The sequence below is a fragment of the Nerophis ophidion genome, linkage group LG13 (assembly GCF_033978795.1).
Source record: "Nerophis ophidion isolate RoL-2023_Sa linkage group LG13, RoL_Noph_v1.0, whole genome shotgun sequence".
NCBI classification, from domain to species: domain Eukaryota; kingdom Metazoa; phylum Chordata; class Actinopteri; order Syngnathiformes; family Syngnathidae; genus Nerophis; species Nerophis ophidion.
The window spans coordinates 41,025,647-41,051,376 of record NC_084623.1 but is presented as its reverse complement, the minus strand read 5'-3'; the positions used below and the strand labels follow the sequence as shown (position 1 = coordinate 41,051,376).

The following is a 25,730-nucleotide window of genomic DNA, read 5'->3' as shown; positions in this document are numbered from 1 at the left end:
TAAGCGAAAATGCCATGATCATGTTATAGTAATAAAAAAAAAGACAATTTTCCAACTGGAAAAAAAAAGCACTTTAAGATCTTCAATATCTATTTAGGTTAAATTGTTGCTTACAGAAATAAGTCAATTTTATTTTTTGTAGCTGAGATAGGCACCAGCGCCCCCCGCGACCCCACAGGGAATAAGCGGTAGGAAATGGATGGATGGATGGATTTTTTGTTTGTTCATTCATTCATGATAACAAACTTTATTTACCTTCCATTTACAGTTCAATGGTAAACAATTTTACAGTAATGAAAAATCCTTTCAAATGGTTTGTTGCATCAATAATATATGTAATGATTGCATTACATTGTGAACACTGTATAGTTTTTATCGATTATTTCTTCAGTTAAAGGGCATGATGTAGACAAAAGCACTGGGTCAGTCTGCATAAAGCCAAATATTTTTGGAAGTAAATTTTTGCGTATTGTTTTAATGTGTGGCACCTTGAGATTAGAATATGTTGATTGACAGTCTAAAAGCAACATGTCTTCTTCCTTCAATGGTATTGGATAGTTTTGTGCATTTATTTGTATTATATATAAAAATTGCATATTGAATCGCAATTTTGGAGAGAAAGTTTGTAATTAGGTTTTTTCTTAAAATTGTGCAGCCAAAGCACAAACAATAACACATTTTCAATGTCTCTGTTGGTCTTTTATGACAGCTATTTTTTTGAAAACAAAACTTTATGGCTGTTGGCGAAGACAAATCCATTAATTAGACACTTTTTTTTCAAGACTCAGGGTTCAAAGCATAGGAAAAAATGTAGCATCTTATAATCTAGAAAATATGATAGTTTTCGCTTTTTGTGGAATAAATAAATTGTTTCCCGAGCCCTAATTACTTGCAGAAGACCCTCACTTACGAGCACTTTTGTTTTCTCTTTTGTCTCACATCCAGCTTGTTCAGATGAGGACGGTTCACCCAGTTGAGCCTTTTTGTCATCATCTTTTGCGATGGCAAATCCCCATTTTCCCGCATTGCTTTTCCTTCTCTTTTTCTCCTCTTTTGCTATTATGCTTTTGACCCATCTTCCTACCGTCGCCCCGTCATTATCTTTCCCCCAATCACCTTCATCATCCCCTTGCAGCCCAGGTCCGTCCTGGGCTGTCCGGCTCCACGCTGATCAACATCATGAGGACGAAGGTGGTGGACAAAGATCTTTAAAACTGGATGCAATTGCAAATCAGGTACTGTGCTTTATTAACACTAAGGCAATGTGTTGGTATTTTAATGTAAATTGTCTGAGTTGTAATATCAGTTCTGCAGCTTGTGACAGGGGTCTGTCTAATAGTTAAGTCGCCACTGTAGTGCAAACTGTAGTAATATGTAATTGATAGATTTTGTAACAAGCTTTTCAGAAGTACTGTAACTATCATATAGATTTTGTAACACAAGATTTTGAGAAGTACTGTGACTATCAAAGTGTAAATCATAGTATAAAAACTGTAAATGTAAAAATATAAATATATCAAACCTAGTCTCATATAGTCATAATTCAGGAGCATGTTACTGTGATTAGCTTACAGTGAGAGAGGGGGCCAGACCTCTTGAAAATTAGATTTATTTATGCAATTGCTCTGAGACATTACCACTTTCTTCCATTGCAATGTTTGGGACAAACGTCTGCAAAATCATGCATCTCAAAAATGGCCTACAATGCCATGTGAGGACTGGCAAACCTCTGTTTTGTTTAAAAATGTACTCTGCACTAGAATTAATGATGCAGGTATATGCATTTTGTCAAAGTTGTTGAAATCCTGTGCTCATTAGGGTTTAAGGTTCATCATTTGTAAAATCCCATGCTTACGCACTGTTATTGAAGTAAACAAAATGAGCAACTTTTTGAAAAATCTGCCACAAAATCAAGCGTTCGAGGTCGCAATGATCACTCAAACAGCTAACAAAATATTGGATGAACTGATTATTATTTTTAGTAATTTTGGCATCAAAGGTCCACTTCCTAGAATCATAATGGTCCTTTTATCATTCTCCATGAACTATGAAGAAGCCTGCTAACAAAACGATGAAAAAATACTCTCCACAATTTTTTTTTACTCAATTTTGTTGAAAATTTAGGTCTGTGTACAAGTTTTATTTGCCGTAGAAGAATTGTCAAAAAAACTAATGAAATGGTGGCTTAAGATTGTTATGCACAATGCTGCTGCATCTGTAGCACAAATAACAAAGCTTTGTACAGCTATTGCAAGCACTCTGCTACCATGTTCATGTAGTTTTTTTTATATATATTTAGGCCATAACCCTTCCAAATGTGCAGAAATAAAGTCATCACAAGTTGCCCACCTAAACGGAGAACCACATTCATGGTGTGCACCACCTGTCTGACCACCTACCCATTCCTGTGAATTGTAAATAGTATGGGAAAGATGTATTTAACATGAGACATATTTGTCCTGAACCTGTTGTTTTATTAATACATCTTTGAGAATGTTTAAAAAGAAACGTTTACTTCCTATCGTATTCTTTGACACTTCCGTTTGCCATCAGTGATGTGTCATTGTTGTGAAGTCACAAAAATGAGGAAGCTCATCAAATTGTGCTTGTCGTCTGTACTTCCGCTATTCCAGGTGGCAGAGCAGGCTGGGCTGCACAACTATGGCCAGATTGGACAGTTAGAAGGCCACTATTTGCTGTGTTCTTCTCACCCTGCTGCTCAAGTTCAAAGAAAGCATCCGGGGGATTTTCTAGCAACTCATCCTCATGTTCTTTGGTACTCTCAAGAGAAGGTTCTGAGCCGCTCCAAAAGATCTATGGCCTTCAATGACCCTCGATACCCTAAACAGTGGCACTTGGTAAGGTTAAGATACTAAAATGTTTTTCATATAATGCTGTAGAAATTAAAACTGGTATGCATAATATGTAAAAACAAACATAACCTTTGGCTTATCTTTAAAAAGGACATCATCATTGTTGATTCAATTTTTCCCTTTTTTATCAATTTGTGTTGAAGCACAATGATGTCAATAAAGGGATGGACATCAACGTGACAGGAGTGTGGGAGCGTAACATAACCGGCCAAGGAGTGACTGTGGTGGTGGTTGATGACGGCGTACAACACACCCATCAAGACATAGAACCTAATTATGTAAGTGACTGTTCTTTTGTAAGCAAGAAGCATTTCTTCAAATAACAAAGCATTGAAATGGACATCAAGTTCCAACCTTTAAATATTAGAGCATAACTGACATTTTCACTGACAATGAAGAAGTCTATCCAGTGTTTGGCATATTTTATTATATATATATTTATATGATATATTTGATGATTCAATCCACATTTTAAATAATTTTTTTTGATCGACCAGAAGGGTCCCAAAGATCGACTGGTCGATCGCAATCAACGGGTTGGCGACCCCTGCTCTAGAAATAAACTGTCATGAGCTCTGAGGCGTGAAAGCAGCTCACCAGCCGATTATGTCAACAAAGCAGCAACAAGCTATCAATTAGTTTTCTGTGACGATGCACCGCTAAAATTAGTTTGTCTGTGTTAGCGCTTATATTAACAATAAAGCTAATAAATATAATACATATTGTATATGTTTTGGTTTTAATTGTTCCTAAAATTTGTTTCACAGTCCCTTTTATAACCCACTTTTCATATCTGTCTGCAAGATATATGATTCCTGAGAGGTTTCCAGATTGCAAATGGAACCACACCCCACTCTCTTCCTGAGTCAAATTTATCGTTTGAAAACTTACACTTTTTTCCAATATAATGTAAATCGTCAACACATTCTTTTTCCAGACACGGTCAAATACAAACTTCATAAACAGTACAGTTGTGGTCAAAAGTTTACATACACTTGTAAAGAACATAATGTCATGGCTGTCTTGAGTTACCAATAATTTCTACAACTCTTATTTTTTTGTGATAGATTGATTGGAGCACATACTTTTGGGTCACAAAGTGTGGTTCTTTTATGAATTTATTATCGGTCTACTGAAAATGTGACCAAATCTGCTCGATCAAAAGTATACATACAGCAATGTTAATCTTTGGTTACATGTCCCTTGGCAAGTTTCACTGCAATAAGGTGCTTCTGGTAGCCATCCACACGCTTCTGGTTGAATTTTTGACCACCACTCTTGACAAAATTGGTGCAGTTCAGCTAAATTTGTTGGTTTTATAAAATGGATTTGTTTCTTCAGCATTGTCTACACGTTTAAGTCAGGACTTTAGGAATTTCCATTCTAAAACCTTAGTTCTTGCCTGATTTAGCCATTCCTTTACCACTTTTGATGTGTGTTTGGGGTCATTGTCCTGTTGGAACACCTAACTGCGCCCAAGTCCCGACCTCATTATGATTTGATGCTTTGACATTGTTAAACTTAAATATCTAAGTTCGTCACAGCATTTATAAGCCAGAAATGACGAATTTCATCAAAAATCCCCTTTTAAGATGTCCAATTAAGATCCAACATGTGTAGTTAGTCTTTTAACGTTGTGTTCATTGACCCAAATTTATTTTGTGTCAAGAGTCCAGAGGGCAGCTATGACCTGAATTCTAATGACGAGGACCCCATGCCCCACCCAGACGTGCACAGTGACAACCACCATGGGACTCGATGTGCCGGTGAGATCGCAGCTGTTCCGAACAACAGCTTTTGTGCCGTGGGGGTGGCGTATGGCAGTAAAGTGGCAGGTACACAATCGAAATGCTATTAGTTTTGTGGTTATTTCCAGCTCCCAATGTGTTGTGGAAGATATACGTTCTTCTTTCCCCAGGTATCAGGGTTCTGGATGGGCCACTGACAGATAGCCTGGAAGCCATAGCCTTCAACAAACACTACCAAGTCAACGACATCTACAGCTGCAGGTAACACACTCTGTCTCACTCTGAGCCTCTTATGTCGTTAAGAAATGTATTCTAATGCAAGGTGTGTTGTAATAGATCAATTTGTAGTATATTGTAAACAACTGATGTGCATTGTGGTCTCTTAGTTGGGGCCCTGATGATGATGGACACACTGTGGATGGACCTCACCCCTTAGGAAAGGTGAGACAGACTGCAACTGCACCTTTTAATTTTGCCCATCATTCACAAACTTTGTGGAGACATGAATACATGTTTTTCTCTTTTCTGTATAGTCAAAATTGTCAAAAAAAAACCCTGCTAGTATGAGGCAACTAACAATGTGGCTAACATGATTAATCTATTCCACCTTTTAAACCCCACAAAACATAAAAACAATGCCAACAATGCCGTGACCTGCATAATAATTAAGCTACAACTACATTGTTCTAAGAACTAAAGCCGAGGACCTACTTTTAGTAACAAGGCGCCTCGCTCAAGAGGGCATAACTACTACTGCAGCTACTACTGCTGCTGCCTCTGCCAAATACCCTCTAAATTTGTAAAAGTCAAAGCAAGATTAGAAATCATGCCTCACACCTGTAGAGTAGAAGGTTGTGGCCATAAGCCGAGAAGTTGGTCAACATAAACATTCTACTTACAACCAAAGACATTGCAAGAAAGATGCTTGCTTATTCAAGCATTATTTTTACCTGAGATATTGATTGATACCATTTACTAAATGGTATCGCCCAAATAAGTTTTTCAACTAGTCAGGGTCCACGTTGATCAAATCATGATAACGAATTGATTCATATGAGGATTAAGCTGAATGAATCATCTAAACGGGGAGTATAGGTCTTTTGCTGAAAGATATAAACAACCCATAAGTCAGCATTCCAGTCAAAGAGGGCATTGTATGTGACTGTATTATGTTTTTATTTTGTATTTCTTGTTTAACACTTAGCACTACTGCTACATAATGGCTTCAAGTGTTTCACTGGAGCTCATCCTCCTTATATTTAGGTGTAAACATATAAGGTTCTGGATCATAATTTCTCCCAAAGTAATCATTATTGGCACTCACAAAGTCTGCCATGATTAGTGGTTGTAGTTTTTAATGGAAATAACAAAGGTAGCTACGCGCTCTGTGAAATCAATGTGGCCAATAAAGAAATTCCATTGCATAAAATGACCAAAATATTACACATTATAACACATACATAGAGCATGTATATAATATAACATTTTGTTGGATGTTTTAGAGGGTGTATTCAGCAGATTTGCTGAATAGACCGTATCCCCATTACCATAATCAATAGTTAGAATGCATAAAAAGAAATATATGTGTTTGTCTTACATAAGGGTGGTAAACAATAGGTAAAATTACCCCCAAAAAGTGCAGTTCCCCTTTACTTTTTTTGGAATTTTGTCTACCATTCACAAACCCTACACTAGACAAAAACACAAGTATTTTTATTTTTTGTGTAGTTCCCCGCCTTCCGCCCGATTGTAGCTGAGATAGGCGCCAGCGCCCCCCGCGACCCCTAAAAGGGAATAAGCGGTAGAAAATGGATGGATGGAATTGTAAAACTACTGGTCAACACTGCAAAATGCAGGATCTATATGATCAGACATCCTTAAAGTGCAATTGCTCCTTTTTGGAATTTTGCTTGACATTCACAATCCTTACGTCCGACAAACATGTATTTTTCTTTGTTGTGCAGTCTAAATTGTAAAGAACTGCTAGGAAGAGAAGGCTAACGATGGTAATGGAGATCAAAATTCCAAAAAGGAGCAGGGATCTAAGGAGTTAAGGAGTTAAATGCCTCTTTGCGTGTCACTGATGTCCTTTTAATACTTTTTTTTTTCCTAATATTTTTTCGATCGACCAGAAGAGTCCCAAAGATCGACTGGTCAATCGCAATCGACGGGTTAGCGACCCCTGCTCTAGAGCTCTCATGAGCTCTGAGGCGTTAAAGCAGCTCACCAACCGATTATGTCAACAAAGCAGCAACAAGCTATCAATTAGTTCTTTGTGACGATGCACCGCTAAAAGTAGTGTTAGTGCTTATATTAACAATAAAGCTAATACTTTGTCAAATTTTAAGTCATAAAATGTAAATGGAGTATTGTTGGTGCTTTTTGGATGTTTTTTGAGAGGGATTTAAGGGCGCAAATGAAAATCTCCTATTAGCTCCATTGTAAGCAAACGTTTTTTACGAGTTAGAATGCATTTAAAAAAAGAGAGAAAAACATTCAACTTCTTGTCTCTCATAATGACTGAACGATAGTGCAGTTCCATCCATCCATCCATCCTTTTTCTACCTCTTATTCCCTTTGGGGTTGCGGGGGGCGCTGGTGCCTATCTCAGCTACAATCGGGTGGAAGGCTGGGTACACCCTGGACAAGTCGCCACCTCATCGCAGGGCCAACACAGTTATCCTGGTCAAATAGATCTAGCATACTGCAGTGTTGACCAATAGAGGGCAGTACATATCAGCAGATTGCTTATAGGGCCTTTATGTATTAAATGTGTGTTTTTAGTATTTTACATGTTCTCTTTGTTGTATAAGAAACATACTCTTATTCACAGGATGCCATATATTTTTGGTAAGTTTAATTATGATTTCTGAACTCCTCAGGCAGCACTACAGCATGGGGTAATTGCAGGGAGACGTGGCTTTGGAAGCATCTTTGTGGTTGCCAGCGGAAATGGAGGTCAATATAATGATAACTGCAACTATGACGGATACGCCAACTCCATCTATACCATCACTATCGGTAAGATGGGGTTTCATGTGCGATTTTTTTTTTTTTTAATTGGCTTAGATGTGTCCATAACATACGGTTATATTTTACTGTTAATGTTGCAGGAGCTGTTGATGAGAATGGCAGGATGCCCTTTTATGCTGAGGAGTGTGCTTCCATGCTGGCTGTCACTTTCAGTAGTGGGGGGAACAAAATGAGGAGCATTGTAGGTCACACACAAATTGCACACACAAATTAGTCATTTTAGCGTTGCACTAACCAATTGTTAATAGAATGACAAATATTGTGTTTTAATAACAAACAACACCTTATTTTACTCCTCACATTAAACAGGGCCATAACTAGGATTTAACAAATACAGAGGTCAAAAATTGGTGGTTCGAGAGGAGCTTTGAAAGCCTGAAATCATGTGTATCCCAGCACCATATAAATACTATTACCTTGAGCCACACAACAAATTTCCAGAATAACACAAGCTTTCAGTTGAGGTACAGTTATCACGTGTTATATTATCTAACATCTTTGACAATCAGCATGATTTTGTAACAGTCCACTATTTTTATTAATTTGTTGAAGTTTTGGGTATTAAACAATTTTAACATCATTAAAACATAGATTTAACACCATTCCATAGTTTCAACTATGACCAGAGATCAAACACACATCCTTCTGTTTGGCAACTGTGTATTAATGACACGCGCCACGAAAACAGAAGTTTGAGAGGGAAATGTGTTCTAATACAATTATCGTGGCCAAGAGTACGCTTTGGGTAAAATTTCATATGAAGGGCCTTGTCATTCAATAATTCACATTTGACATGTGCTGAGCTTCTTTACGCAAAACGACCCACCGGAGAGTAAAACAAGTTGAGGTACTTGTGTGCTACAGTATTTCCATTTAGATTGCGTTTAAAATGTGTTGGATAATATAGTCTTGTAATACTGGGGAATATTTAGTAATTTTTCTTAGTAATGCACATGCAAATTACACCATCAATAATAGTAATTTTACTATTTATTACAATATACTATGTTTGTCTGTTATGATGAAACATGCTGACAGGACTAATGGCCTGCAGTAGTTTCTTTTATTTGGTACTGTTTGTCACTTGTCACTATAGAAACGACTTGGACCCGGATTGTCATTGCCTAGGGGAAAATAGCTTTGTCCGAATTGCCTCTCTCTTGGGGAGAAAGATACACAAGCTGACCACAGTGTGCGCATGGGCCAAATGTAACTGTGTGTGTGTGTGTGTGTGTGTGTGTGTGTGTGTGTGTGTGTGTGTGTGTGTGTGTGTGTGTGTGTGTGTGTGTGTGTGTGTGTGTGTGCGTGTGTGTGTGTGTGTGTGTGTGCGAGCAAGCAATAGAGAGATGGTTATAGAGAGCATTAGAGAGAGTTACACGCTTGCATCTAACAATTCAACATGTCAAAAAGGAGTATAAAGAAGTTTATCTGATCCCACCCTTGTCACATCAAAGTGTCTTGATGTTCAGATTTCAGATTTTTTGGGGATATTTATGGAAATCTTTTTAAAGCTTATTCTATATTTTATTTGGTCTTAAAGCATTTTCAAGCATAGAAATTAAGTTAAGTGAGTTGTATTTATATAGTATATTTCTCTAGAGACTCTAAGCGCTTTACATAGTGAAACCCATTATCTACATTCTTTAAGCTACGTTTAAAACGGTGTGGGTGGCACTGGCAGCAGGTGGTAAAATGTCTTGCAGTGACTAGGATAGCGGAAGTGGGATTCCAACCAGGAACCCTCAAGTTGCTGTAACATGGTCACTGACTGGCTCTGCCTCAGGCAGCATAGTAATCAGATTAAAAAGTGTAAAGGTTACTTAAGGGTGTTATTTCATAACTGGAGGGCTTTCACGATGTTCAAAAACATTTTAAGTATTTTAAATTATCCTTACTTCGCGGAAATTAATTTATCGCAGCTCTCTCTGGAACCAGTTTACAGCAATGAACGAGGGACGACTACATGGATATATATAGAGAAAGAGGGCGAAGTGGTAGAAAATAAGATGGATGTATGGAAATAAGTTAAGTCTTTGCAGGAAGACCTGACTCCATCTTTACTCTCACTATCGAGGTTTCATTACTTTGATGTACTTGCCTGCATGTAAATGATTTAACTAAATTTGCAACAGTTGTTTGCACAGTAGGCGATAATGGTTCAGTGCTCAAGTGTTACAAACAACAGGGATTAGCTGCCTGACATTTTGAGTGGGGCTTGAACAGCTGTCTATAAAAATCCCTGGAGTTCTCTGGGTGTTAACACTGAGAGTGCTGAAAGTTCCTGCCTCCACCAAACAGCCTGTTGTTAATTGCATACGAGCATCATAGAGCAGTTTTGGTTTCTAGCCCCTAAAACCTGTCATTGTACATGTTTATTTGGATTTCTCACTGTACAGCATTGATACAATATATTCACAAAAGTACTTCACACTTGAAAATGGAACGACATGAAGTTGACCTCCTCTGTCATGCTATTACAGCTTCCGTTCTACAAATGTTTTTGACCTTTATTTTATTGATGTCAAATTGTTAGCTGTTCATACAAGTGTTCTTAGCTTTTTAAATTGCCACTGACCTGCATGGTCTGTGATGTGTATATATATATGTCAGCTTTCTGTTTACTGTTACAACCACCTCATTGTTTAAACCATACAAAGACCTATATGATTATATCGAATCCTCTCTGTCTCTTTAGGTGACATCGGATTGGTCCATGCAACAGGGGACAGGATGTACTGAGGGCCACACTGGCACGTCAGCTGCTGCCCCCATTGCGGCCGGAATGGTGGCCCTCATGCTCCAAGTCCGACCGTGTCTTAGCTGGAGGGACATCCAGCACGTCATTGCCTTCACTGCCACCAAGGTAAACCTTCTTGGGTGCTTAAATCTGAATTTGTCATTCATTTATATACATGTCCTATGGTAATTGTAGTTGAATTGTGCTCAGTACTGAGGTGACTGATTTTTATCGATACTAAGTTGAGGATAGTGGATCACATACCTTTTTGGCTTTCATCTGAATTAAACATTGTGTTTCATAACAGTGTGACAACAGTTCAGACTGGAGGGTGAACGGAGCAGGTTTCTATCACAGCCATCAACATGGTTTTGGTCTACTCAACGCATGGAAACTTGTAAATGCTGCCAAGGTATACAAAAGTCACATACACAAGTCAAATTGCAACCAAAACAGTGTTCCCCCTAGGTCTGTAGGGGTTCTAAACAACTACACAAACATATGCACACATGCCGAGCTGTGTAGTGATTGATCCTCGACAAATACATTTGATAACTACCACCTTTCATAACAAAAAATCAATAGACTTACCAGTAGTCCAAAATAATCAACTGTGTCGAAAACCCAGCGCATGCTTTCCCCCTCGAGAGTACATTCACGCATGTAATACGGCTTTAAAAAGCAAAGGGGAATTTTGAATACGTGGTCATGAAAATTTGTTTAAATAAGACATATACAATAAGGGCATTTGGTTTGTTTAATAATAAGACAAGCGGGCCTTGAATTTTTACTTTTTAAGGTCAAGGCAAGTGTTGCCTTAAAGGAGGGCTCATATTTCAGGGCACCAAGGCAAACATTATTTTCTTTCGAAGCAGGGGCTTTAAAGAATACATGCATGCTTTTATTTTTATATATATATACACACACACACACACACAAAATTAGAGATCAAGGCATCATTTAATGGCAAAAAGCTGACAATGTTATAAAAGAATTTAAAAAAACAGATTTTTGTCTTTAGATATATGGATAACATTTATCTACAGTCTTTTAATTACACATTACAACTAACATAATGGTATTACGTTCGCACCCCATCACTGCTTTACCTAACAAACAGTCATTATGATAGCAATATTGATAACAATAACAATAATCTTAATTATTACTTCGGCAGCCCTAGATCTCATACATGATCACTATTTTTATCTATGTGGACAAAAAGTGCAGTTACGTTTTATGGCCATAATTTTGGACACCTTCTCCTCATTCAATGTGTTTTCTTTATTTTCATGACTATTCACATTGTATATTGTCAATAAAGTCATTAACACTATGAATGAACACATGTGGAGTTATGTACTTAACAAAAAAAGGTGAAATAACTAAAAAAAAAAAGCATGATTTATATACTACTTTCTTCAAAATAGCCACCCTGATTACTGCTTTGCACACTCTTGGCATTCTCTCAATGAGCTTCAAGCACACTGGTGAAGTGAAAACCATTGCAGGTGACTACCTCTTGAAGCTCATCGAGAGAATGCCAAGTGTGTGCAAAAAAGTATCATCATTGAACATTGAGAGAATAAAATCGACATCAAATAGTTTTCTCCTTCGCTGTATACTTTTAGTGTGGGGACAAGTGCGTCTATCTCCAATATTGTCAACATTTTATTCCGTTGTAGTCAAAAGCTTCCTTTTTTTCCTCTATCCTCTTATTGTGGGTGGCAGACTGGGTCATACATGCACATGCATGGTAAAATCCTCTGCTGTTGCAATTTCTAATCTAATGTTAATCAGTAGACTTTATATGGAAGCGTTAAAAACTACAACATGGCTGACAGGGTGGAGATGCAGTCAAAGGGGGCTATGCCTGGAGGAGGACCTTGGCACGTAAATAAGACCGGCCACAAAACAGCACATTCTAGAGAGACAGCTAGAAAGGAAAATGTGGACCAAAGAACCACCATTACATGTTATGTAGACCACAAGGAACGGTTTAATTGTTGAAAAAAATTGTATAATATGACCCCTTTAAATGACATCAGCTATGGTTTGGTGCGATATAGAAAATAATTACATAAAATTTGCTTGACCTTCTTTAGGGGGTCGTGCCCCACTAAAATAATCGTAGAGGTAACTGTGAAAAATTATCTGTTAAATCAAGTAAATGTATAAAAGTAATTTTGTTGACCCACCCTGATTAGATATGTTTGCTCTGTTGTGTTTTCCAGATATGGGAGTCTGTGCCATTTTTAGTGTCCTATCAGAGCTCAGTAAAAGAGGAGAAAGTCTTCATCCCAACCTATCCCGTGGAACTGATTCGCATGTGGACAGGTAACGTTTATGTGTGGCTGCTGCTTTAGCTCAGCTCTGCATTCAACAGTTAACTACTACAATGTAGCTGCTATGCAGCCACCACCCTTCCCTCTCTCCTCCCCTTTCCTCCGTCAGTCTGGGCCTCCATATTTGGTAATGTTTGCCTGTTTGGCTCGGTCCACATTGAAATACTTAGCGACATGTCTCCACATCGCCACGGTCCACATTACAAATTGTTTATTTGTTTTACAATTTGTTCCTCTATTGGCTTATATACTCTTGTAATCTCTCAGATTTGATTGTCAGCTTTTTCACACTGTTTAATGCTTGTGATGATGTCATTTTAGGAGAAATATTTCCTTTCCTTTGTCTCTTTTCCTCTCCCCCTCATCTGCCTTTCCACTTCGCCCGCCTCTCAGTGTTGAGGCGGACTGCCAGTGAGGAGTGTCTGTTAGGTATTGAATATCACATGTACTTTAGGCATTTGCCTTCATACTAGAAGTTTAATTTGTCAAATTCAATCAATTCAGCCAAGTTGGACAATTCATCATTTCCTCCTCCCACCCCTGCATTTGTTTACATTTACTGACTGTTTCCCCCATCACTAAATGTTCTAGATCAGCCCATTGACTCATCATCTACACCTCTGTTTACAGTCCTTACTTTATCCCTTCATGTCCCTCCCAGGCCCCAAGATTCTTGCAGCCTTACATGGCCAAAGAGCACATTGGTTCATTAGTGTCATAGTTCAGGAACTACTAAGAGATTGCCTCACGATGATTCCTAGTGAGGATTCGGAGTCATCCCCAAAATTATTAGAATAGGGCCATCAAATACAAATGAAATAACATCAATATACTTACTTTTTTATCTTATTAGCCTTGCACATATTAGTTATTAAAGCACTTGTTTATTTTTTGGTAAATCATCAATATTTAGTGTTTACATTGAGCAAAGAGACCAGTCTAATAAGTCAGTTTTTGTAGTGCAGTCCTTCTCAAATAATGGGGGGGTCCCCCCTTGGGTACGCTGTGTGATCCCGGGGGCCGCATGTGACCTCAAGGAACATGTTTTTTTTTTTTGCCGTACCAGAATATGATGAAGCGTACATAGCACTTGGCTTCACTGTAACCACAGTGGGAGGCGAGGAAAGGCCAGTGGATTGTTTCCTTTTATGTTAATAAGCTTACAATGTTATGCAGAGGTATAATTATAACAATTTTGTAGACAAATTATACTATTTATAGTCACGGTGCAGAGCTGGGGGAGGTGCGGAAGATTTTCTTCTTCCAAGGGAGGGGTAACAGAAAATAATTGAGCAGCAATGTTTTAGTGTCTTAAACATACCTGGCCAATAAAGCTGATTCTGATTCTGGTTCTTTACAATCGGTTTACCCAATATAGTAGACTTGTGTGTTTTCAACTTGTTGGTAGCTGGAGGATCTTCCAAGCGTCATTGCTCTGGTCGTCATCAAGGCTTCCAGCATGGCCACAAGTAAAAATATAAGTATACTTTCTATATTGGAACTGGGCTGTAATATGCTGAAACACGGGCAGAGACTGTTCTGCCAATAGTTGGTCAACTTGATCATAACAGCAAAGATGGCGCCTACACTTACCATGTTGCTGGCATTGGGCAACATTGTTCTGGCTGTTGTTCGACATTGCTCACGTCAAAGGCTCACCAATGTGGAGAAGTGTTATTGATGAGGTTGGAGTCGAAGATGCATCAGGAGTTTTGGTCTTCAATTAGCATGAAAAACAGACACCTATACAATGGCTCCCTCAGCTAGTAAGTTTCTCTTATTCCGGAAGCAGAAGTCCCCTTTGGCGAATATTTATTGTTACCAGTAGGGCTGCAGCCATCAATTAAAATAGGTATTCAATCAATTTGTTTGATAATTGTGTAGTTGAATAAAACACGTTTCATAACCTCAATACGACTTTTAGGGAAAATAGTTTAAATAAACAAGGATTTTTCATCCCAACCTATATATGCACTTAACGTTGCAATTGCACTTTAAAAATAGGAGCATCACTATATATATACACATATATATATATATATATGTATATATATATATATATATATATATATATATATATATATATATATATATATATATATATATATATATATATTCAATGTATTTATTTTATTTTATTTTAGTTCTTTTTAAAAGGTAAACAACAACAAACTGTGTAGCCTAAAACTAGGTAATAAATAATAAACAAACAAACTAGACCAAAAGACTGATGAAGTATGATCAATTGAGTTACAATTTGGGGCGGTTTAGCTCGGTTGGTAGAGTGGCCGTGCCAGCAACTTGAGGGTTGCAGGTTCAATTCCCGCTTCCGTCATCCTAGTCACTGCCGTTGTGTCGTTGGGCAAGACACTTTACCCACCTGCTCCCAGTGCCACCCAAACTGGTTTGAATGTAACTTAGGTAATGGGTTTCACTATGTAAAGCGCTTTGAGTCACTAGAGAAAAAGCGCTATATAAATATAATTCAATAATTCAATACAATTTAACACACACACACACACACAGTTAAAAAGGTACTAATTGGAGGAGTGGTGTTTGAGTTTTACATTAAAACTGCTAACATTTCTTCACATGCTCACATATGTTTAATTAAAACATTCATTATGCAAATGAATCTAAAATGGCGTTAGCGGCCAAAATAGACTTATACCTTGTTTGCTGCTCTTAAATACGAAATATGCTTTTGGTAATGCTTCATCATCAATGTAGTGCTAATGTGACATACCAGCTCGCTTTGACAGTGCAAAGCTTTCACCAAAATGTATTTTTCAGTTTCACATGATCTCAAAACTTTTCTCTCGTCTTCTTTGGTCCCTTTGCTCTCTTCCCACTTCGTCCTGGTTTTCTTGAAGCCCTCTCTCTCTCACCACTGTTCACACCGCACACTCAGGCCACATCACCCAAAGCATGAGGTGCATCTCATGTGCGCTCTAATGGAGCAGTTTTGCGGAATCAATTTCCGCCTATTTTACTCACTAAACAATTCATTGAAGCAACAGAATACACATATTTTTTCTAATTGAAATAGATTTAATCGGTGAACTGTTGCAATTGATCACCACAAGATAGTAATATAAAATAAGACAAATGCTGTACTGAAATGCATATACAGTGCATCCAGAAAGTATTCACAGCGCTTCACTTTATCCACATTTTGTTATGCTACAACTTAATTCCAAAATGGAATTCATTCATTTTCCCTTCAAAATTCTACAGACTATACCCAATAATGACAATGCGAACATATGTTTTTTAAAATGTTTGGAAATGTATTATAATAATAAAAACAAAAAAATCATGTACCTAAGTATTCACAGCCTTTGCTCAATACTTTGTTGATTCACCTTTGGCAGCAATTACAGCCTCGAGTCAGTTTTTCATATGGTGTAACAAGCTTGGCAAACCTATCTTTGGACAGTTTTGCCCATTCCTCTTTGCAGCACCCCTTAAGTTCCATCAGATTGGATGGGAAGATTCTTTTTTTTTTTTTTCTTTGTAATGAAAAGGGGAGTTTTTTTGGGTTGGTGCACTACTTTTAAGTGTATCTTGTGTTTTTTATGTTGATTTTGTAAAAATAAATAAATAAAATTTAAAAATTATAAAAAATTCTTCTGCGGCCCGGTACCAAACGAGCCCGGTGGTTGGGGACCACTGAACTATAGCATTCCTCGGCAGAAAGAAAAGAACCTTCCAGAAGGACAACCATCTTTGCAGCAATCAACCGACCAGGCCTGTATGGTATAGTGGCCAGACTGAAGCCATTTCTTAGTCAAATGTTTGCCTGAAAAACACTCAGAGTCTGATAAGACAAATATTAAACCCTTTGGTATTGATGCCAGGTGTCATGTTTGGAGTAAACCAGGCACCGCTCATTTCCGGGCCAACACCGTCCCTACAGTGAAGAATGGTGGTGGCAGCATCATTCTGTGGGGGTGTTTTTCAGCAGCAGGAATTGAAAGACTAGTCATAACAAAGGCGGAAAATTAATGCAGCAATGTACAGAGACATCTTGGATGAACACCAACGCTTCTCATCCAACCTGATGGAGCTTGAGAGGTGCTGCAAAAAGGAATGGGCAAAACTGTCCAAAGAGAAGTGTGCCAAACTTGTGGCATCAAATTTAAAAAGACTTGAGGCTATACTTTCTGCCAAAGGTGTATCAACAAAGTATTGTGCAAAGGCTGTGAAAACTTAGGTGCCTGTGATAATTTATTGGAATTTTGAGGACAGAAAATTTATGTATTCCAAGGCTGTAACATAAGAAAATGTGAAAAAAGGGAAGCACTGTGAATACTTTCTGAATCCACTGTAAGACGTAAGTAAGACCTAATTCATGGCAAAAATAAAACTAATGGAGTGAAGCCGCAACATTTGACGTGCAGTGTGGCGAGGGAAGACTGTAGTATTGAAAGTATTGACGTAGATTGAATTTGTTTGGCATCAACACTGAATAGAACTACTATATTTTTCTACTCTTATACTGTATATCAGTGGTCCCCAACAATTGAGCCACAGAATATTTTTTTATTAATTTTATTTAATTTTTATTTTTTAATTAATTTATTTATTTATTTTATTTTTATCAAATCAACATAAAAAACCACAAGATACACGTACAATTGGTGCACCAACCCAAAAATCCTATCTTTTTCATGACAAAAAAAAAAAGAATCCCCCCTCGGCTGGGCGGCGGGACAAATTATCAAGCGTTGACCAGTCGGCAGCTACAAAATGGTTGGGCACCACTGCTGTACAGTATATGACATATAATGTGTAATAGTCACAGTTTCACAGTAATTGAGAGTACTGTCTGTATCCACTCCTCAGTCACTGCTGCTGATGTGGAACAGTCTGGGATGCAGACACTGGAGCACGTGGCTGTTACTGTCACAATAACCCACCCTTGCCGTGGCAATCTGGAGATTGTGTTGTTATGTCCCAGCGGTGTTCCATCAATCATTGGGGCTCGCCGTGTTGTCGACAGGTTAGCCATCTTTCTCTTTATTCACATATTTTTGATGCACGGGTAAAGCATCCACATCATACCTCTGGTTGGCCTCTGCTTCTTTCACACAAAAGAGACCCTTCAGGCTATCAAGACTGGACCTTCTCTACTGTGCGTTGCTGGGGGGAGAAGGCTCAAGGCCAATATCTTCTCAAGATATCTGACCACAGTAAGAAGAAGTGACACATGCAATCTTTTTGTTGTGCTTTGTTTACTAACCCCTCTCTTCATGCAGAGGAGCCGTTATCAGAGCAGTGTGCCATCGTGGGAGAGTTAAAGCAATGGAAATTGACTCTGTATGGATCGTCTATGACTTTCAATGAGGTCAAGGACAGGCAAAGGTAAGACCTCGTATTAATTTATTATCAGTTAAAAATAGAGATCGACCAGGCAGATCATCAGCATTTTGACCGACGTCCCACTGCCTTTTTTCTTTTTTTACTCAACTACAGCATATCTACATCAACAAATACAATATATACACACATTATACCAATATTTAGTGTTAAAAAAAATGCAGCTGGGATAGGCTGCAGACACCCCGCAACCCAGAGAGGGACAAGCGGTAGAGGATGGATGTATGGATCTATGGAGGGATGCAATCAAAGTATATCCACATTGAGGACATGCTGACTCTGATCTAGAGAACCCCGTGCTTATGTCTTACGTCAACACAACAACCGGTTTGGCAGCGCCGTTTCTGTAACCAAATTATTTTTTCGACGGCCAAATTTTCAGAGCATCACTAGTCAATAGTGCACAAATAATAAACTATATATAGTCATTAATACTGTAACTACCTGCTGATGTTAATGTGTTGGTGTGTTATGATATTAGTTCTCACATGGTCTGTGAACTCAGTGTGCTGGCAAGAAAAAGGAAGTGTTGTGTATCTACAAGTGAAATACGGAGACGTGTGCACGGAGGAAATACCGGTTGGAATTGGTCCAATTGTTAGCATAAAGTTGGTTAGCTTCATAAGTGTGTCCGACTTTGTGTGTTTTTCTGGACGCTACAATATATTATATTACTTTATTTTTGTCAGGTTCAAACACTGATGACATCTATTAAACAAGACAAAAGGGAAAGAATCAAACAGAGACAGAATTAAATTTGGACTCAGATCTGAGGAGAGAATGGCCACTGTACTCTCTGTACAGTCCTGCACCACGCTCTGCCCCCAGATTGTACTCCTTCTTTATTTGACTTTCTCCCCCCCCTGCCCACAGCTGCTTCCTGAGGGAAGTGGGTCGTAATCAGCGTTGCCTTCGGTTACTGAACAGTTCGAAGAGAATTCGTCAAATAGTTCAAAGAGAGTCCCATAAAATAGTTAATAGAAAGTCCAATAAAATAGTTCAAAGAGAGTTCCATAAAATAGTTAAAAAAGAGTTCGTAAAATACTTCAAAAAGAGTTCTTCTGGGAGTTGGGCAGATCCTGACATCTGTCCGCTTGGAAGTCCCAGTGTCTTCTTGTCAAGAACACAATGTAATACAACGTTTTTTTGTGATAATCTAGAAACAATTATTCTAACAATTTTGTTTTCAAGTTAAAAAAAAACATTTTTAAGGTGCGGTGGCTAATATGTTGCTGTGGTGCACCGCCACAATCAAATATATTAAGGGGTAACCCTGAATGTGTTAAAACTATAACTCAATCCATTAGAATATCGTGCACAAGCTGTTTGACTTTTGGAGTTGAATTAAGACTAAGAAACCAATTGAAAACTAAGTAACTTGTTGTAGTTCATTGAGGATTAGAGCGTGAACGGCAAAACATATGGTGTGGCTACAATCGAAATAGCACCATTGGTCCATTTTGTAGCGTAGCGTACGTCATCCAGTATTAGTCTTCTTCACATTTTGTGGGGCAATTGATATTCTCGTAGGGGGACTACATTGTATTCATAATCCTCCCAAGATTTACATGCTCACATTATGTGTTTGTAAAAGTAATCTATTTGTTTTGTTGATTGACTCAAAACCTTTTCTTCATTGATTCACTGTCGTAACTTCGATGTCATCTACATATATAAACAATTGGAGCGTTTCTGAAAAAAATCAGAACCGTCGTTTGACCTGATATGACATAGGGCCATATATCGAATATACTCCTTATATTGCAGGTTTGTCTCTGTGCGATATAGAAAATGACTATATCGTGATATCCGAGTATACGTTATCACACAGTTGCTTTTAGCTGCGGGCATTACACTACAGGCGTTTCTCACTCTTACTTCTCTCTCCTTCTCACAGAGACTAAAAACATGCACACCTTCTTACATACGTCACATACTGCAACGTCATACGCCCTCGCAGAGCAGAGTGGTAGAGGCATGGGTAACATTAGCTGCGATGCTAGCGGTAATATGAGAGAGAGAAGGTGCAAACCTAGTAACAAATGAAGGAATAATTAATTCCAAGAAAAACAGCAAGGGTTCCATCGTCTGTCGGTGGTTCGGCTTCAAGTGGGAAGATGTCGAACAGACAACCGTAATATGTCAAGTATGCAGCAAAAGCGTTGCTACAGAGAATAAAGAGTGCTTGAAACTCCGCATGTCAACATCTCGGCTGGTGCCACACCCACAAAATGCCCAAGCAACCATTTACAGATCAACACCGTATAATAAAAATAGTCAACAACAAAAGGAAATAATGTCCGCAGGAACCTACCACATAGTGAAGGACATACACTATTTGATTTCCTATTATGCCGCTAATTTTTACTTGACAGTTATTGAAATATTTTTTGTGACATCATGCACAAAAGTGCACTTTATTTGTTTTAAATTATTGTCGTGGCATTCTGTACATAAAGTGCACTTTAATTTAGTGTTGTTTTGTCATCATGTACAAAAGTGCACTCATAGCTTGTTTTAAAATGTCTTAGACAATCTTGCACTTTCTGTTTTGGAAATGACATCAATGTTTGTGCCACTGCTTAATAACTGTTTAATAAATGCAGTTTTGGTAAATTGACTTAGTTGGGATTTCCCTCTCTGCATGAAAGTTTAAATTGAGTATATATTAATGCAGTATGAACAAGAATGTTTTAATGTAGACACATAGAATCATTATACTGCTGTGATTATATGCATCAAGTGTTTATTCAAGGCTAAGGCAAAATATTGAGATATATATCGTGCATCGTGACATGGCCTAAAAATATTGAAATATTAATAAAAGGCCACATTGCCCAGTTTATATGTAATACTGTAAATGTTTAAATTTTTACCTATTTGTTCACCTAGCATTGATGAGGTTTTACTAACCAGTTGTCCAATCAACAACAGGCTGGTGGAGGAAGCTATGAGTGGCAAATACCTGGACAGCAACTTCTCTCTGCCTTGCCCTGCAGGCCTTGATATTCCATCAGAGATTATTAGCCCTTTCACCTCCAACAGCCTCAAGGTATGTTACCTCAAAAACAACATGTACAAAAGTTCTATGCCACCACGATGCTTTAATTTTTTTTTTTCATTTGCATTCATTTTGACACAGCAAAGCCATAAATAATATTACAGATACTGTTAGCAAAATTATGTAACAAAAAAAATTGAAAAATTATCTGACCTTTGTAAAGTTCGATGGTTGGTTCAAATCTGGATAAAGGTGCATGAACAGGTCTTAATTCTAACCTTAATGCATCTTATTTTTGACTGTTAGACTAGACTTTTAGACTACTGTATGTCCTTAAATTGCCGCCGGGGTGCTAATTAATTTAAAACCTCTTCTCACTCCTGCGCTTACCAAAGGTGTGCAGTAAAAATAAGCATGCGCTAATTATTTTAAAACTTCTTCTCACTCCGGCACTTACCAAAGGTATGCTGTAAAAATTTGAGTGTGATGTAAGCTTGGACCTTAAATCCAACTGAATAGCTTTTAATCTTCTTCCCTTTTTGCGATTTCAAATTACCGGTATTGAAATCAGCCTCCTCCATTTTGAAAATGATGACAGGGGAAGTGTCTCTCGTGACATCACAAGTTTGACCAGGCGGTAATACTAAGCATGCGCTAATTATTTTGGGAAGCGAGTTTGACCCGGCAGTAATTCAATGCAGGCGCATACTATATGTCCTGCGGCAATTCAAGGAAATACGGTAGTCTAAAAAGTCGAAATGAACAGGTGTTAATTTTAACCTTATTGCATCCTAGTTTTGACTTTTAGACTAGACTTAGACTAGTCTAAAAAGTCTAAATGAACAGGTCCTAATTTTAACCTTAATGCATCCTAGTTTTGGTTACAGACAGTGAAAACCTGTGCTGTTCGCTGCGCATAGGTGGTTGCCTAAAGGGCGCTCGGATTCGAATGAACTCAAAGTATTATATACTGTACCTACTTTCTGGTTCGACAATGTTAGTTACTCCCCGCTAGTACAAATGCACGCAACAAAAGGATAATGTTTTACAAAAGCAATTTTTCACCAGTTTAACAGCAATATAGCAGACACCAATAATCTCTTTCAAATACTTTGGTTCTTGAGGATCACTTTTGTATGTCTGCCCGTGAACTGATTTGCATGTTTATGTGAAAAGGCCGGTGTTGACAACTGGAACTCTAATGATGATGTTCGGACCAAACTGCAATAATTTTTTACAAATATTTGAACACTAGTTATCTTACCTGTTAGCTGTTAAAAACAGGGTGTCCAAACTGCGGCCCGTAGCTTATTTTTAACAGCCCACGAAACAATTGTTAGCATTCAAGTATTAGCTTGTTAGCTTTTAGCAAATTTTGCAGGTATACACCTCAACGTCAAATATTTTGTTACTTGATGAGTAAAACCTGTTAGTAAGCTAACATTAGTATGATGGCTTTTTTTTAAACAAATTTTATAGGTACATACTAGATATATTTTGCTAGATATATCTAGCAACATTAAATTGGCCCTAGTGTGTGAATGTGAGTGTGAATGTTGTCTGTCTATCTGTGTTGGCCCTGCGATGAGGTGGCGACTTGTCCAAGGTGTACCCCGCCTTCCGCCCGATTGTAGCTGAGATAGGCGCCAGCGCCCCCCGCGACCCCAAAAGGGAATAAGCGGTAGAAAATGGATGGATGGATATCTAGCTTTTTTGGCTATTTGGGTATTTCACTAATGTTAACTGTAATCTTGTTATCATTAGCATGTTAGCCTTTTTAACTCATTTGCTCATATGTTTTGTTACTTTAATTGATTAATTGAAACTTTTATTTGTAAATTGCACAGTACAGTACATATTCCGTACAACTGACCACTAAATGGTAACACCCGATTAAGTTTTTCAACTTGTTTAAGTCGGGGTCCACATTAATCAAGCGTGCTAACTATTAGCATTTACTTTCAGCTTTGGCTCTAAAGCATTTACACAAAAATTCTACCAAAGTTGCAATTTTTTGTTTTTTGAAACAAATCTAAATGTTGCACTGGTTTTAAAGGTGAAATTACGAAATTGCCCGCCACATCCTTTGATTTGTCAGTCCGTGGACCTCTGTGAAAAAATTTTTGGGCACCCCTGGGAATAAAATATCTCGATCCAATTTGGTAGTGATTCTCAACATGTGGCTCTATATAGTGGTACGCCAAATAATCCATGAGATATTCAAACACAGTGTTACTGTTCAAACTGTGTGTAATGTTACAGCGACCAAAAATATTAAATATACTCGTTAAATAAAACCTCTGCCTTGTTTTAATGAATAGGTAGGCCTACTACGCTACTGTATTTTAATGTTGGTCATTATGTTGTTACTTGGAGAGCCATGGGTTTTTTGGTACTTGGTGAGAAAAGTTTGCGAACCACAGAAATCCTTATTTTTGGTCAAATTATTAAAGGCCTACTGAAACCCACTACTACCGACCACGCAGTCTGATTGTTTATATATCAATGATGAAATATTAACATTGCAACAACACATGCCAATACGGCCGGTTTAGTTTACTAAATTTCAATTTAAAATTTCCCGCGGAGTTTCCTGTTGAAATGTCGCGGAATGATGACGCGTGCGCGTGACGTCCTGGGTTGGAGGGGACATATTAGTGCAGCACCACTTGCGGCTAAAAGTCGTCTCTTTTCATCGCGCCATTACACAGTATTCTGGACATCTGTGTTGCTGAATCTTTTGCAATTTGTTCAATTAATAATGAAGAAGTCAAAGTAGTAAGATGGAGGTGGGAAGCTTTAGCCTTTAGCCACACAAACACACAGTGTTTCCTTGTTTAAAATTCCCGGAGGTGAAGCTTTACTATGGATCAGAGCGGTCAAGCGAACATGGATCCTGACCACTTGTCAACCGGCAGGTTTCGGTGAGAAAATTGTGGTAGAATGTCGCCTCTTACCGGAGATCTGCGGAGCTTGCGCCGTCCATGCAGCTCCCGTGACTTCCCTCAGACACACCCCTCCGACTATCAGGTACTATTTAACTCACTAAAACAGTAGCAACACAATAGAAAGATAAGGGATTCCCCAGAATTATCCTAGTAAATGTGTCTAAAAACATCTGAATCGCTCCCAATGCAATCGCCTTTTTTTCTTCTTTTTTTTTCTAGTCCTTCGCTTTCAATATCTTTAGCCACAAATCTTACATCCTCGCTCAAATTAATGGGGAAATTGTCGTTTTCTTCGTCCGAAAAGCTCTTGCTGCTGGAGGCTCACATTATAAACAATGTGAGGATGTGAGGAGCCCTCACACCGGTGACGTCATCGTCTGCTACTTCCGGTAAAGGCAAGGCTTTTTTATTAGCGACCAAAAGTTGCAAACTTTATCGTGGATGTTCTCTACTAAATCCTTTGAGCAAAAATATGGCAATATCGCGAAATCATCAAGTATGACACACAAAATGGACCTACTATCCCCGTTTAAATAAGAAAATCTAATTTCAGTAGGCCTTTAAGTCATTTGAAATAAAGATTTTGGTTATGTAGACAATCGCTTATGTCGATATGAGTTAGTCAGTCCGAGGGGTGTCGACATAAAGTGGTTTTGTCTTCATTCTGAGAATTGTCTCCTCTTTTGACGTCCTCTCCTGTAGTTTCTCCTGTTGCTTGGCTGCTTTGCTCTGTTCTGGTCCCTCTACTACATACTGGAGGCCACCGTGGCACACTTGGACCTCAAAGACCTCCTATGTCTGTCCTGGAGGCACAGAGGGCACAAAGTCAAGAAGGGCCGTCGAGACAGAGGAGTAGAAGAGGCGTTGGAAGAAGAGGAATTTGGAGAGGGCGACGAGAGAAACGTTTTGTTGGAGCTGCATACAGTGTTGGACTCTAGGCCCAAAGCGCCACTTACAAATGGAGAGATGCTGGATACATAGCAATGACCCCGATGGTGGTTTTTGAAGTGCTTTTTGGATTTCTCAGGCTTTCACCTAAACGTCCTCGCCCACTCTGATTCCTCCAGAGTGGGATTGAGGAGTAAAACAATTAATGACAGAAAAACTTGATTGAGAAAGTACTCGTGGGCTCAAACATGGTGTGTTCCTATGCACTTGACCATCTCAAAAACAAAACCGTTAAAGATTCAAACCTTCAGTAAGTATATGCTTACAGAAAGAGGAGTACCTTTTATGGAGATGGAGTCAAACAAAGACAAACATAATGTATGCACTTTACACAAGGGTGAATCTGCTGCGTGAGTGTTGTGAAATGAGTGTAAACGAGGTCTTCCTTTTAAAGGATCATTGTTTTAGACCTGTGGTACTGCTGATATATTTTAGGAATAAAATATATTTTTTACGTAAAAGGTTTCTTACCACAGGCTTATTGAACAACTGCATAAACAAAAAAACTTGACATTCATTTTGAAGTGAAAGTATTGAATATGTATAGTTATATTTTTATTCAAGTGTCACACATATATGCCTTAAACATTGTACATCATTTGTGCTGGTTATAAATGGCTTTTTTTTTTTACAAAATGTTTTATTAAAGAGAGGAGTTGGAAGTTGTGTTTTGCTGTGCAAGTCACATGAATAAAAGATAAGGGACTTGATGGAA

General features: G+C 38.2%; 1 protein-coding gene across 1 annotated transcript in view; it reads left to right on the top strand.

The window, feature by feature from the left end:
• Positions 1-25,730, top strand: part of pcsk7 (proprotein convertase subtilisin/kexin type 7) — a 31,102-nt gene extending 5,372 nt beyond the window's left edge. Inside the window, exons 2-17 of the mRNA XM_061918946.1 lie at positions 946-1,235; positions 2,634-2,858; positions 3,017-3,151; positions 4,543-4,708; positions 4,792-4,882; positions 5,008-5,062; positions 7,504-7,642; positions 7,735-7,835; positions 10,350-10,517; positions 10,699-10,803; positions 12,626-12,728; positions 17,585-17,741; positions 17,837-17,931; positions 17,998-18,103; positions 21,053-21,170; positions 24,770-25,730. Coding sequence (XP_061774930.1) covers positions 1,002-1,235; positions 2,634-2,858; positions 3,017-3,151; positions 4,543-4,708; positions 4,792-4,882; positions 5,008-5,062; positions 7,504-7,642; positions 7,735-7,835; positions 10,350-10,517; positions 10,699-10,803; positions 12,626-12,728; positions 17,585-17,741; positions 17,837-17,931; positions 17,998-18,103; positions 21,053-21,170; positions 24,770-25,048 — 2,277 coding nt within the window. The 5' untranslated portion in view covers positions 946-1,001 and the 3' untranslated portion in view covers positions 25,049-25,730. The remainder of the gene's footprint in view (positions 1-945; positions 1,236-2,633; positions 2,859-3,016; positions 3,152-4,542; positions 4,709-4,791; positions 4,883-5,007; positions 5,063-7,503; positions 7,643-7,734; positions 7,836-10,349; positions 10,518-10,698; positions 10,804-12,625; positions 12,729-17,584; positions 17,742-17,836; positions 17,932-17,997; positions 18,104-21,052; positions 21,171-24,769) is intronic.